Below are 15,494 nucleotides of genomic sequence, written 5' to 3' on the forward strand. Positions count from 1 at the left end.
TAACCTCCGCTCCAGCCGTTGATGATAGCAAAATATGAACAAGCATTGAAGCATATTTGAAGCTTTTGAGTTTGAATTCTGTAGTTTACCGGAAGTTCAGTGGGTGCTGCTTCACCGGAGGAGATGAAGAAGAACAACTTTTTGAAAGCTATCCTGTTTAATTTGTTGCTTTCTGACGAAGGGAGTTCCTTCCTAAAAAAATTTCTACCTTTCTTTTTTCTCACTCTTTCACCAAACTTTAAATTACACTCTCCACCAAACCAACTAACTATATCTCTTTTTTCGAATAGAATTGGATGCATACTCATGAATCTACTAGGCAGGCTTGTATATTGGATGCATACTCATGAATCTACTAGGCAGGCTTGTATATTGGATGCATACTCATGAATCTACTAGGCAGGCTTGTATATTGGATGCATACTCATGAATCTACTAGGCAGGCTTGTATATTGGATGCATACTCATGAATCTACTAGGCAGGCTTGTATATTGGATGCATACTCATGAATCTACTAGGCAGGCTTGTATATTGGATGCATACTCATGAATCTACTAGGCAGGCTTGTATATTGGATGCATACTCATGAATCTACTAGGCAGGCTTGTATATTGGATGCATACTCATGAATCTACTAGGCAGGCTTGTATATGTACCTCTAGACATAAGAATTTCCAACGGAAAGAAAGGAGTGCATATTGTATTGTAACTACACATTTGTACGTTTATGCTTGTGACATACAACATGTATGAGATCATGCATCTTAATCATGGTACATGGCTCATTATAAACCTTACACTTTCATACATTTAATGACATGAATTCCTTATGATACATACTTAGTTAGTGCGTGGTATATTATTTACACTTATTGTTAAGGATATTTAGTGCTAAATTATAGTTTACCATTTAGAATGTTTGCTTAATCCACCACAAGGAAAGTTATATTATTTATAATCAAATAAATGACAAGGATATGGTAGGTGTGAAAATTATATTATTTATAATCAAATAAATGAAAAGATATGGAAAGACTAAAAAAGGAAATGAAAATTATATTATTTATAATCAAATAAATGAAAAGATATGGAAAGACTAAAAAATGGAAATAAAAATAAATGTAAAAATATCTGTGGTAAGAAAACAAATATCTATATTTACCTTATAATAAAATATCAAATATGATATATATGGTAAATTATAATTTAGTACTAAATATCTTTACACTTATCATTTGTAGTTTATTGGGTGAATCAATAAATAGGAAGTATATGCATCCTCAAGGTCTATTAGCATATTGATGTGAGATTTTACAATCTACTCGTTCGAGGCCCACACTTGTTTACTTTTTTTCAAGTTGGTATACTTGGTTTTGGGTCAGAATTGATTACGGTAATATATTAATTTGTTGTAAAATTATGATAGGAGCACTGGTTGGCCTTTTTCCGGACATTTAGAACCTAATTTACTGAGATGTGCAAGACCGTGACGAGAAGAGACTTTTAGTTGTCATGAGAGACTATCATCGTGTTTTGATCATACTTCTGCATTATTCCAGCATTATTCCATTTATTTACTCTAAAATATCATAGGCCTCTTAATTTATTTACAAACTAGAATATTTGTTATTTGGATTTAATTTTTTTTTTTTTTTTTGTGTAGTTTTTAGTTTGTTTTTACCTTAAAAATTATTATATTAAAAAGTGAATCATTACATTTAAATTTTAAACTTTAAATAAATTCAATTATGTTGTTTGAGTTTAAATTTTATTTATTAGTTATATCATTAATGTTATGAGTAGAATAATGATGTGACATGCCTATTAAATAAATATTTTCAGAGGAGTTGGCAATACATAATAGTAAACCTTAATTTACTAATTAATTTTTAAATTTTTTATTAAAATAAAGAATTGGGGTTTCTAATAATGTCACCTATTTTGTTGTCAACCATGCTCTTGTCTCAATCCCTCCCAATTACTTGGTTTTATGGTATTATAATTCAAATATATTAAAATACTATTGATTTCTTGTTTTATTTTATTTGCTTTAAATTCAAAAACATTACCAAATAACATGTGAGAAAAGCATAAAAATTCGATAAAAAAAATTTGTTCGGTAAACCGGGACAAAACATTGGTTTAATGGATTTTAAGTACAACATCAAGACATTAATGCTGTCATTTTTTTCTCTTGGATCATGCTTCTCGGTTTCATTGAGATTTTGACTCTCATATGCTATTGAGCATTTTGACTTGATCGCTCACACATCAAAGTAGTAGAAAATATTTCATTATCGATAGAATAGAATTATAGTTAAGAAGATTGACCACAGTTTGAGCAAGGTTGGGATCGTGAAACTATCACTCAAGAAGTAAGTAAGTTAGTTCTTGTTTGGTCGATAATGGTTTTTATTAGATCTTGCATAACTAATGCAAAAACATTCATTTAAAACGACTTCATAAAACAATATCATAGACTTACATGTTTGAGAAAAGGTCTTGAAATAGTAAAAAAAAAAAATATTAAAATAAACATAGGTAAATATAGAAATAACAATGCTCTATGCAAGTACCCTATACAAGTTCTATGTTCTTTCATTGCGATGCCAACATCATGCGTCTTGTCTTTGCTTGAAACATAGGAGTAGCATATGCTTTGAGTATTTTAAAAAATATTCAATAAATGACTCCACGGTTGAGGTTAGAGTGTTGAGGTTAGGGAATGCAAACACATGCGATCATTGTAACACATCTAATTCGAGTAAAAGAGGCGATGAGGGGTGCTAACCCGGTCACCGAACCTAGGTCGGGCCGAAATAAAATTTGGTCAACCATGAACACCTCTCCAATTTCAGTTCGAACTATCAAGCCCATGGGCTTTCCAAATTAGCCCAAAAGGCCTTGGATAGTAAATGGGCTTAGTGTAGCAATCTGTAGAGCCCATTGTGACCAGGTCCAGGCCCAATCCACTTCTTCATCTCCTCTGTTCATTGCTCATACAGCTGAGCCTGAACCAGAACAAGCTTGGTTTGAATTCGAATTAGCGCCAGAGCTTTCCATATTGGCGCTCACCGGAGAATCGAAGGGAACAAACTTCAGTTCACTCAGGCAGCTCTAGAACGGTCAGATTCTTGTTCTCTTTGCATTAAGGGATTGAAGGATTGTGCTGTTTGGATTCCCGGAAAATGGTGGAATCGAACCTGACTTACGAGGAATGCCGACGCCAGAGGTTGGAGGAGAATAAGAAGAGGATGGAAGAGCTTAATCTCAACAAGCTTGCCGATGCTCTGAAATCTTCCAGCACTAAATCCTCTCCGGTAGGTTTCCGTTGTTCAAAATGCTTCATAATCCAATGTATATTCCAACATGATAATGAATTTGAAGCATGTTCTCTCTCTTTGTATGGATTCTGATAGACGAAACAGCTAAAGCGTCCTCGCCAACCACACGATATCTCGTCCTTCAGTGTTAGAAGGTCCAGCCGATTTGCGGATAAACCCCCTCCGAACTATAAGGAGGTAGACTTTGAGTTCTTCATTTTGATTTTGACGCCCTTTTTCATTGAACAGTTTCTAATTTAAGCATTTAGATTCATTATTTTGGTATTACCTGTTTTGGATTGTTCGTTCTTCTCTCTCGGTGGGCTTTCACAATGTAGGTTAATGTTCATATCTTATTGGCCTCTGCAGGTGCCCATTGAACCACTTCCAGGTAACAGAAGTTATAAAAGGTATGCAAGAAAATCTGGTTTCAAATTACTTTTACTTGGAATTTTTAGTGTCTTTTTAACTTAAGAAAGCGAAAATGATTGGCCTAACAGGACATATCAACGGAGAGATTTGTTGAATCGGGTTTATGCTTCACATGAAGAAAGGCAATATGCTATTGACAGAGCACGAGACCTTCAATCTAGCCTGGATTCTAGATACCCAAGTTTTGTGAAGCCAATGCTTCAATCACATGTCACCGGGGGATTTTGGCTGGTCAGTTCATGATATTTCTGATCAAACTGCTTTGCTTTTTGTAGATCATTTTACTGAATTTTGTGAGCTTTGATTCATTTTTAAAGCTTATGATTTGACAAAGTATGTATATTAGGCACTTATTGCACTGATGTTGTCTTAAGAAGTTTCTTATAGGGTCTTCCAGTTCAATTTTGCAAGCAACACCTTCCCCGTGAGGATGAAATGGTTATTCTGCTGGACGAGGATGGAAATGAGTTCCAAACAAAATACCTTGCCGAGAAAACAGGTCTTAGTGGTGGTTGGAGAGGGTTTGCCATTGATCACCAGTTAGTAGATGGGGATGCTTTGGTGTTTCACTTAACTAAGCCAACTGAATTCAAGGTGATTGTCTAGAAAATTAATTCATTGCCTAGTTTCAAATATTCTGCATTGGCCAAGCATCTTTTCATATGACTGAGTTTGATGGGTCTATGCACATTTAATCTAGCACATTTAATCTAGCACATTTAGTTTGAGGTTTACGACATAGTTTGTTAGTGTTAAAAAAGGAGAAAACTAAATTCAATATACAAACAAAGTTATCTTTTTTGACGAACTAAAACAACTATCGGCATTAGTTTATACTTGACTCTGAACAAACCCCCAACATATCACGCATCTTCAGAAAAACATCAAGTTTTAAAGGTTTGGTCATGATGTCTGTAATTCCCAAGTATCGTTTCTTTCAATGACTTCTATTTCTGCATCCATAGCTTTCCTCTATTTAGAGCTTTTGGCCGCTTCTGTGTAATGAATAGGATCACCTCCTGCAAACAAGGCTACACATGTAATATTTTCGTCTTTAGAAAAACCTTCACCACTCTCATAATCATCCATCCATCTTGGTGGCCTTCTAATTCTTCTTTCAGCATCAACAAATGAGTGTTCTTGTATTGAGTCACATGAATCATCATTGTATACTTTATCCTCCGAGCTTTCAACTTCATTGCAGGTATCATTACTCAATTCTAGATCAATTGTAACTTCTTCTTGATGGGTTTTGTGCCAATCCTAGCCATTTTCTTCCTTAAACTTCACATCTCTACTAACAATTAGTTTATGTGAGACTAGATCATAAAGTCTATATGCCTTTGACTCCTCACTAGCTTCAAGTAATACACACTTCAAACTTTATCCTCAAGCTTTGTTATTTTGTTGTCTGGGACATGAACATACATAATACATCCAAAAATTATGAAATGTGAAACGGATGATTTATCCGCTCCAAGCTTCTTTTGGAGTCATATGCATCACGGCTAGAGTGGGGCTTCTATTGAGAATATGAACCGTCCAGCTTGCTGCTTCCACCTACAAAGCTTTTGATACCTTTTTCTCTATCAACATGCATCTAACCATATTCATAATTGTCCTGTTTTTCTTTTTTGTTGAGGAGTATAAACCGCTGTCAGTTGCCTTTGAATACCATTTTCATTACAAAAGCTAGTGAATTCTTTGGATGTGAATTCACCACCTCAATTAATTCTCAAGCCCTCCAAGTATCTACCAGTTTCTTTTTCAACCATACTCTTAGAATCTTTTAAAAATGGAGAAAGCTTTTGATTTTTCAGCCAAGAAGAAAATCCAAGTTTTTCGACTGAAATCATCGATGAAACGGATAAAATTCCTCTTTTTTCTGTTGGAGATGGGTGTGGTCGGTCTGCATATGTCAATATGTACAAGTTGAAGAATTTAAGATGCTCTCCATGTGCTTTCTTTAGGAAACGGATTTCTTTGTTGTTTTCCTATCAAACAACCTTCACATACTTTTAAGGGAGCTTTAAGGACCGGCAATCCTTGCACCATGTCCTTCTCTTGAAGTGTCTTCAGTCCTTCATAACTTAGATGCCCATATCGACAATGCCATGTTCTTGCAGGATCTTCTGTAATAGCATTGAAGCAAGATTGTTCTTTTGGTAGAGATTGAACAAGTAGAGTAAACCTTCTATTTAATGTCATTGAAGTCTCTACAATCAACTCTTTGTTAGAATGATAAATCCTACATCCTCCTTTTTGTATAAGAATTGCAAGACCTTTTTCTTGCCGTTGTCCTTCAAGTCTGGTACATAAAATACCTCGATGGTTATTGACACAATCTCATTTACTTTAATCTTTACATTTCCTTTGCCCATCACAACCATACTGTTAAATAAAAGCCTGCAATTTTTTTATTTAGCTTTTACACGTTTTTACTTAGTGATTAAATATTTTATTTTGACCATTTGACATACACTCCCAATGGATTACCCTTTTGTCATTTGTGCCCTATTTAGGGGAAGTGACAGATTTAGTTGGCCACCTTGGCGGTTTTTAGGGGTAGAATAGTTATTTAAATAAGTGAATCTAATGAGAAACAAAACAGACTTTTTTCAACAAAGTTAAATCCCAAGGTTTCGTTCTCTTTGTTATTTTCTTACCGTTTATGTTTTCATTTTCTTTCAACAAATTTCCTTCGGCTATTTTTACTCCGTCAACGATTTCCTCTCACCAACGTCGATTGTCAAAAGACAACAAGTGGTATCAGAGCAAGGTTCATCTACCGGTGATATATCATTGTGGAGAAGCCGAGTCTATCAAAAACACTGATGGCTGGCCGATCTAGTGCTCGAACTGCAGGAAGAAAGGCCACCTGAGCAAGAATTGTTGGAGTAAGCTCAGGAACAAAGAGAAAGCCCAATGTGGCCCAATCCGAGGAGGAAGGCTGGCTCTTTTCATGGTGAGCGCATCGGTCCTATCTGACGTCCCCAATTTCGATTCCAAATCCACGGAGGTAATCGACGACGTAACTACTTTGGTGAGCGTCAAACCCGAGGAAGAGCTCCAAGTGGGCGTGACAAAGGGCAGGTGATGGCTCTTCCTCTTGCTGGTCGATGACAAAAGCCGCTCCATGTGGCTGATTCTGCTGCAAGCGAAAAGTGAGGCGGCAGAGGCCGAATACGGGAAGAAGATGCAAGTGTTGCGCACAGACCGAGGCAGAGAAATCACCTCGGTGAGCTTCGGTAAGTACTGTGATGAGCTCAGCCTGCAGCGGCACATAATGACGCCCTACTCCCCCCTAGCAGAATGGGGTGGTGGAGCGCCAAAATTAGACCATCGTCGGGACAGCAAGGTCATTGCTAATGACGGCTAGGATGCCCAGGAGGTTCTGGGGAGAGGTGGTCATGACGGTTGTCTACCTCCTCAATCGGTCGTCAACGCGAAGCCTCGACGGGAAGACGCCACACGAGGCCTGATACAATAAGAAGCCAACAGTACATCATCTCCGAGTATTCGGCTGCATCGCATACATGAAGGACGCGCGTCCCCACCTCGCCAAGCTTGATCCTAGGGGGCTGAAGGTCGTCTTCATCGGCTACGAACTCGAGAGCAAGGCGTATAGGCTCTATGATCCTGCGGAGAGGCGACCTCACGTCTCGTGCGACATCATCTTTGACGAGAACACCTTCTGGCGGTGGAACGACGTGATTGAGGCGGACCAAAACCCAAATCAGTTCACGGTGGAGTACCTCGTCACCGAGCTGAGAGAAGGAGGCAGCATCGGGCACTGTCACTGCCTCCAGCAGCTGCATCGGACATGCCTACGCCAACGCTGACCGTAACTCTTGCAAAGCCCCTTAAACCAGTGGAGTTCGCAACACCACATACTGCAGACTCGACGCTGGATGCCGATCAATGATGGTCTGACGACCAGATACTGGAGGATTGAAGACCTACTGGGAGGAGGTGAACCACCGGGACTGGCAGCACGCGAGCTCGAAGAAAAGGTGGCTGAACTGCATGCCATCAGCGCAGATGAACCGAACTCCTTCACCAAAACAGAAAGAAACCCGTGTTGGCTGAAGGCAATGTAGGAAGAGATGACGTTCATCACTAAGAACAAGACGTGGAGTCTAGAGTATATTGCCGCTTCGATGATAGCAACACAGGGGGTCTGGCTTGCGCAACTGATGGAAGAACTCATCGGAAGAGGAGGCGATCCACCAATGCTGTATGTGGACAACAAAGCTACGATCTCCCTGATAAAAAATTCAATCTTGCACGACCGGAACAAGCACATAGAGATCAGGTTCCATTACATCAGGGAGTGTGCAGATCGGGGGCTTATCAAGATTAACTTCATCCAAACATAGGAACAGCTTGGAGACATCTTCACCAACTCTCTGGGGTAAAATTTGAGGAACTTCGTTCAAAGATGGAGTTCAAATAATAGGGTGAATATGCCACAAGTTTTAGGAAGAGATTGTTAGATAAGAAATGAGGTTTCTTTATTTAGCTTTTACACGTTTTTATTTAGTTGGTTGAATATTTTCTTTTGACCATTTTAGGTCGAATGGATTACCCTTTGTATAGGTGGCACAGATTTTGTTGGTCACTTTGGCGCTTTTTTTTAGCAAAGTCAAATCTGAAAGTTTTGTTGTCTCTGTTATTTTCTTATGCTTTCTGTTTTCATTTTCTTTCAACAAATTTCCTTCAGCTATTTTTACTCCGTCAACAATTCCCTCTCACCAACGTCGATTGTCAAAAGACAACACATGCTTGAGTTGTCACCCGACTTCATAGTTTGTCGAAACTTCTCATCAATATGATAGAAAAGTTCCTTCTTTCCGCATGTGGTTGCTGCATCCAGAGTCAAGAAACTAAATGTTGTTCTTTTCAGCTTTCTTCCCATCTGCATAGGCCATTAATTAATAGCATATCTTCTTTGATTTTTGCATAATTTACTTTTCATTCGCCCAAGGGACACTCATATTGGTTATGTCCTAATTCATGGCATATTGGTTATGTCCTAATTCATGGCAGTTGTAACATTCCACGGTTGATTTGTCAAAGCTTTGTTGATCTTTTTCTCTACCTCGTCCTCAAAAGCCACCACGTCCTCTTCCTCTACTGCCAAAACTTTCATCATGTGTGACTTTTAGAGCTTGTTCTTCCTCACAAACCATTCATGTGTTGCTCGTGCACTAAGAGACTACTTTGTAACTCATCAATGGATAAGGAATCCAGATCATTAGACTCCTCATGGAGCAAACGACATAGTCGAACTGAGAAGTCATATATCTTAGGATCTTTTTTATGATGTCAATGCCTGTCATCTTCTCTCCATGAATTTTCTTTCTATTGACAATTATGAGAGTTCGAGTAAAGTAGTCTAACATTGATTCTCCCGTCTTCATGTGAAGAACCTCTCAGTCTTTGCGAAGAGCTTGCAATTGTGCACGTTTGATTCGAGTTGTTCCCTGATACTTCTGTTTCAAGGAGTCCCAAATATCCTTGGCTGTGTATTTCTTCATAATGGTTTCTTGAGTTGGACGATATAGGGCTTGGAAGAGATAGTTTTTGGCTTTTAAATCCTTTGACTTAAAATCTTCAATTGCTTTCTTTTGTCCTTCAGAAAGAACTTCTCCTTCTGCTGCGGCATAAATTCCTTGCTCCACCACTCTCATGGCTTTGCTTTTGGTTTCCCTGAAAGGCCTCATAACAATGGAGACATTGTTTCTTACTTATAAACTCATGATCTTCTTCTTAATTAGCCAACGTGGGACTACTCCTCTCAATAATCCTCAACAATCCTCCCCTCAAACAAAGTACATCATAGAGCCTCCCCTTGAGGTCTCCTTCTCTAGAGCCCTCGAACAAAGTACATCCTTTATTCGATACTTGTTTGATTCTCTAGAGCCCTCGAACAAAGTCTCCTTCTCTAGATCCCTCGAACTAATTACAAGAGGAAGTACATTTTGGTAGTGTGGGGGTGGCAGGATGGGATACTCAAGACGGTTCATGCAGATTCTCGAGCATTTCTATATTCCTAATGTAACTCACTTTATTCTTCTTCATGAAATCATGATGGAATTGACTTAGCATTGTTAAAAATGGGTCGACATAAAAATTCTCCTTTCTCTTCATATCAGTTATTTCACCATCCATTTGTCAAGCGCAGGCTTTAAGGTTGAGATGAATCTCACAGAAATGACACGAAAAGTGTCTCGAATCCTATCTGAAATTTGAGTAAATATTTTTAGTGATGAACTTAGCCTTGCATTCATAGGTATATATCATCAGGGCGTACAATTTGGAAGACAAAGAAGATACCAATGAGGATTCCGATGATACCCAATCGGAAAAAAGTGGGCAAAGAAGTACCAGATCATCAGGGCACAAAATCATGGCAAATAATTCTGAAGATAAATCAGATAAATGCGAGGATTCCGAGGTCTCCCAACTCGAAAAGAGTGGCAAAAGAAGTACTAGATCAGCAAGTAAAGGTTTGGTTTTCGTATGCGTTTTTTAGTGTTGCTGTTCACATGTTTTTGAATGGTAATGGATGCCTGAAAAGAGGGTCAAACAATTACTGAGTTTACAAGTAATCAGCATTCAATTTTGATGTCTCGTATTCACTGGTAATTTGTTCATTTTTTTCTGGCAGGGAAGAAGTAACTCGGACATTGGCTTTGCCACATTGTTTATTAGAAGTATCCATGGCATTTTGACTAAGGAAAAACAAGGGAGCTTTCAGGTAATTGTCAGTCTTAGCTCTCTCTCTCTGGACTGTTGTAATTGTAATATCAGGTTATGTTCATGAAATGACCCTGTTTTTGATGATCTGGAGCAACACCTCTCTCGAGTTTCTGGAAATGAAATGATGCTGTTAGATACCTCTCTCCGTTCTAACCCATTGAGCTAATCACTTTGATAAAATTGGCTCCTCCGCAATGATATACCACCGGTAGATTAAACCTTATTCTGATACTATTTAATGAGCAATTTGCTGAAATTGTCTAAGGAAAATCAGCTGGAACAAGAAAAAAAAAAAAAAACACACAAGAGAGAGGATATTTAAAATTTTGTGTTGAATACAGATGATCTGTTCCTCGTTCAAGAGACGATATTTAAGAGTTTGTGCTGAATACGGATGATCTGTTACTCATTCAATTGTCATATTTAAATAACAATTATATCTTAAAACTGGGGAGGAGTATAACAATTATATCTTAAAACTGGGGAGGAGTCGCAACTTAATTAAATCATTCCAGTTAGAAAATAAAATGATTTTAACATAAAAACAGGGATTTATCTAACAAGTCTGATGTATATCTACCTTATTGTTTGAAGTTCGATCTTCAAGTGAAGTTCTTCAAATTTCACCCGCGACAGAGATTTGGTGAAAATGTCTCCAAGCTGTTCCTCTGTTCGGATGAAATCAATCTTGATGAGCCCCTATCTGCATATTCATAAATGTAGTGGAATTTGATTTCTATGTGCTAGATCCGGTGGTGCGAAATTGGATTTTTTACCTGGGAGATCGTAGTTTTGTTGTCCACGTCTATGATGGGAGGATCGTGTTCTCCATTAACGTCATTCCACGTTCCAACTTTAATTGTGTGAATGGTGTAACAATCTCCTCCTAAAGTCGTAAGGTCGTGGGTTATCTATCTACCTTATTGTTTTTAGTCCGACAATTTCCTTACGACAAATTGCTCAATCAGATGCTAGAAAATTGCAGGTTAGCCAAAGAAAAAGAAAATTCTTTTCGCCCGTAAGATTTTTAAGTGCTTAAAAATAACTTTTAAATGTTAAAGACGGTTTGTTTTTACACGTTAAAAAATAAAATTCTTAAATTAATCAAAAAGACATATAAGAAATGAAATGAACTACCTTAGCATTGGTTTGATGGTCTTTGATTTGATGGTCTTCACACATCGTCTACGTCATTTGTATTGTGGTGTCTTGCATTTACTTGAAAGATAAGAATAACAAATGGCTCAGTATTTTTTAAATTACTCAATAAGTGATCTCACTATTGTCAACATGGTGGGACCTATCATTTAAAACATTATTTCACTCTTAGGCGAGTTTCCAGTTCGAGCTAAATTGAATGCATAATATTCTCTATATACGACTCATACATGCGAACGTGGATCCAGTAGGCGGGCTCGCACACCCCATGTGCCTGCTGGTCGGGCTAGCACTAGCTAACGGATTGTTGCTGAACACTTGGAAGGAATATCGACTATCATATCACCATGACAAATATACTTGTCATACTTAGTCTCATAGTGTATGTGTCCATGTTCATCAAAATGGGCGAAGTATCTTGATACACGTGAACACACAGTTATGCATGAAGTTCATATACTTTCCATCACGACATAATAAATTATGCAAGACAAACCTTATATTCGATAATTACTCGAAAACAAAGCACATTTAACCTTGAAGTTCCTATGATTGAGCCACTGGAAAGGAAACGTGCACCTTATTGGTATAGGTAGTGACTTTCAATTATTTTAAACATTTTTAACCATCCTATCCTAAGAATGAGTCACATTCGAACGTAGTTTCGGTTCATTCATGTATCTCTTTTTTGACTCGGGTGTCACATATACATGGTGAAATTTAACGGATTGAAAAGAACCAAACAACATTAAAAATTCACGAGAAGCAAAACAATGTAAAGTTACGATTCGGCTCAATTGGCACTAGCTTGATAATTAGTCCTTATAAAATGATAATTTGTCAAAATTAAACATATTGGGCCTCTTTTAAAATTGGGCCTTGATCTAAGCCCACATCTGAGCCCAATGCAAATTGAAAACTCTCCTCCTTAAGCTGGAAGTAATGGCTGAGGTTTCATTCAACCTTTTCTTAGGGTTTAGGCCATTTCCGATCAGAAATGGCGTCTCTCATGGCGGTCCGGCGTGCTCGAACCCCCATTCTTATCTCCTTCTTCTTCAAGGTACGGTCTTCTCTCCCTTCTCGTTTTACATTTTCTTGCGGAAACCAGACAGAGACTCTAATCAAAGCCCTATGCACCTCGGCAACCCCTAATGATTTCTCAAATTTCCCTCCACCGCCGCAACAACGTTCTTCATCCGATCCTCGATTTCTTCAGGGCCAATGGGGCTCACCGAACCAAGTTCATTCTCGGAGTGGGAATTTTAATAATCAGTCGTTCTCGGAGTTTCAGAATCGCGACTATGTTCCACAGGGAAGCTCTAATAATCAAATGAATTATCGGAGTGAGAACCAGAGCTCTCACCCGAATCCTGGATTTTCCCGGCAGGGTCAGGGCTATTCTCAAGCCGGTAACCCTAATTCGTGGAATCCTCCGAATCAGAGCTACCCGCAGTATCAAAATCCTCCGCAGCCGAACGCTCAACATTTCAATTATCAGCAACAAAGAAGCCCCAACCAATGGAACAATCAAAATCAGGGATACCCACAATTTGGAAGGCCTGGGCAGGGGAACCCACAAGTAGAGAATTCTTATCAGTTGAATAATCAAGCTGGGGTTCAAGGGCATGGTTCTCAAAATCAAGCACTAAATCCCTCTGTATCTCCTACTGATGAACTGCGGCGCTTTTGTGAAGAGGGAAAGATTAAAGAAGCTGTTGAGTTGTTGAAAGAGGGTGTTAAAGCTGATGCTGATTGTTTCCTTGTGTTGTTTGATCTGTGTGGGAAATCAAATTCATTCGACAATGCTAAAGTAGTTCATGATTACTTTTTACAGTCAACTTATAGAAGCGATTTGCAATTGAATAATAAAGTTCTTGAGATGTATGGGAAATGTGGAAGCATGAGTGATGCACGGAGGGTGTTCGACCATATGCCTGACAGGAATATTGACTCTTGGCATTTGATGATAAAAGGATATGCAGAGAATGGATTGGGTGATGAGGGTCTGGAGTTATTTGAGAGTATGAAGAAGCTGGGATTGCAACCCAATTCACAAACATTTCTTTATGTAATGCGAGCTTGTGCTAGTGCGAGTGCTATAGAAGAAGGATTTATGTACTTTGAGTCAATGAAAAGTGATTATCAAATCAACCCAGATCTGGATCATTATTTGGGGCTCTTGGGTGTCCTTGGAGAACCTGGGCACATGAACGAAGCTTTCGAGTACGTCGAAAAACTGCCCATGGAGCCGACGGTTGAGATATGGGAGACTTTGAAAAACTATGCTAGAATTCATGGAGATGTTGATCTTGAAGACTATGCAGAGGAGCTAATTGTGGATCTGGGCCCGACGAAAGCTGCCTCGAGTAAGAAGATACCTACACCACCTCCCAAAAGGCGGTCTGCAATTAGCATGCTTGATGGGAAGAACAGGATTAGTGAATTCAGAAATCCAACTCTCTACAAAGATGACGAGAAGTTGAAGGCTTTAAAGGCAATGAAAGAACAAGGGTATGTTCCTGATACTCGATACGTTCTTCACGATATCGATCAGGAGGCCAAAGAACAGGCATTGCTATATCATAGTGAACGATTGGCAATCGCATACGGGTTGATCAGTACTCCGGCACGAACACCTCTTAGGATTATTAAGAACTTAAGGATATGTGGTGACTGTCACAACGCCATCAAAATCATGTCTAGAATTGTTGGGAGAGAGTTAATTGTGAGGGACAACAAACGGTTCCATCATTTTAAGGATGGTAAATGTTCTTGTGGGGATTACTGGTAAACCCATCATCATTCTACAACACCCCACAACAGGTACCCGATGAGTTTATCATCCCAATAGCAGCAGCTCGATGTAAAGTGTTGAACCATCAAAATGATTATCCAAACCCAGGAACGAGGTACCGATCGGAGATGAGCTAGCCCGCCTCGCACGGTATGCTTATCCTCATGCCTAATCATTCGTCTTATCATCATGTTTTTTAATCTTCTTTTGCTACCGTTCCTTGTTGAACTGAATTAGAAAGGAGTTATGAAGTATTATAGCAAAAGGAAACATGGGAGTGGCATACCATACCTTGAATTCTTTGTTAAAGCTTTCCTGATTTCAAACATTTTAAGAGAGACATGGTTTGGAAGCATAGTAGTTTTATTGTTACTTCATTACAGTTCTAAACAGCATCAACAATACTCTCTTGTATGATGCAAATTTGATAGGATTGCAAAGGAAAATAACAGTATCAAATAGTTTAATTTTTTTTTATCAAAAGTTTAGGAGTTAAATTTGATATTTTTTCCTTTCAAATATATTAAATATGCTAAATTGATGTAATAATGCATTTATTGAAACTATTAGTAAATGAGTAATATATTAAATATCTTTAATTAATTCAAATAATTTAATATAAGAATTTAACTTTTTACAATTTTTATTCAATTAAAATTATACCAACTAATTTATGTCTCATAATTATATAAAAACAGTCTATAATTTCCACCAATCAGAAACCTTTAGGGACATTTTAGTCCATTTTATCACAAAACTATTATTATTATTATTTAATTAAAAACCTAATCTCCAACTTCATGTAATTAGAAATTAACCTAAGATTTGGAGGAATTAATTGAGATTGTGTGAGGAATAGGAGTTTTTATATATTTATTTATTTTTAATTTTAGGATTAAATAATTAAAATAATTCTCAAAATTATGAAAATNTTTTTTTTTTTTTTTTTTTTTTTTTTTTTTTTTTTTTTTTTTTTTTTTTTTTTTTTTTTTAGATTTTTTTAAAATTTAATAATATATAA

The 15,494-nt window shown here is 37.7% G+C and overlaps 2 protein-coding genes across 2 annotated transcripts; both read left to right on the forward strand.

The window, feature by feature from the left end:
- Positions 1–3,011: 3,011 nt before the first annotated feature.
- Positions 3,012–10,658, forward strand: LOC111792770 (B3 domain-containing protein At3g19184). The gene is made up of 7 exons (XM_023674352.1): positions 3,012–3,321; positions 3,421–3,522; positions 3,694–3,734; positions 3,825–3,987; positions 4,144–4,350; positions 10,052–10,268; positions 10,430–10,658. Exons 1-7 carry the CDS (start codon positions 3,190–3,192, stop codon positions 10,438–10,440), a joined length of 873 nt encoding a protein of 290 aa, XP_023530120.1. The 5' UTR covers positions 3,012–3,189; the 3' UTR covers positions 10,441–10,658.
- Positions 10,659–12,636: 1,978 nt separating this feature from the next.
- LOC111792740 (pentatricopeptide repeat-containing protein At2g15690, mitochondrial-like) lies at positions 12,637–14,853 on the forward strand. Its single transcript, XM_023674316.1, has one exon. It carries the CDS (start codon positions 12,677–12,679, stop codon positions 14,468–14,470), a length of 1,794 nt encoding a protein of 597 aa, XP_023530084.1. The 5' UTR covers positions 12,637–12,676; the 3' UTR covers positions 14,471–14,853.
- Positions 14,854–15,494: the final 641 nt, after the last annotated feature.

Source organism: Cucurbita pepo, chromosome LG04 (genome assembly GCF_002806865.2).
Source record: "Cucurbita pepo subsp. pepo cultivar mu-cu-16 chromosome LG04, ASM280686v2, whole genome shotgun sequence".
Classification (NCBI taxonomy): Eukaryota; Viridiplantae; Streptophyta; class Magnoliopsida; order Cucurbitales; family Cucurbitaceae; genus Cucurbita; species Cucurbita pepo.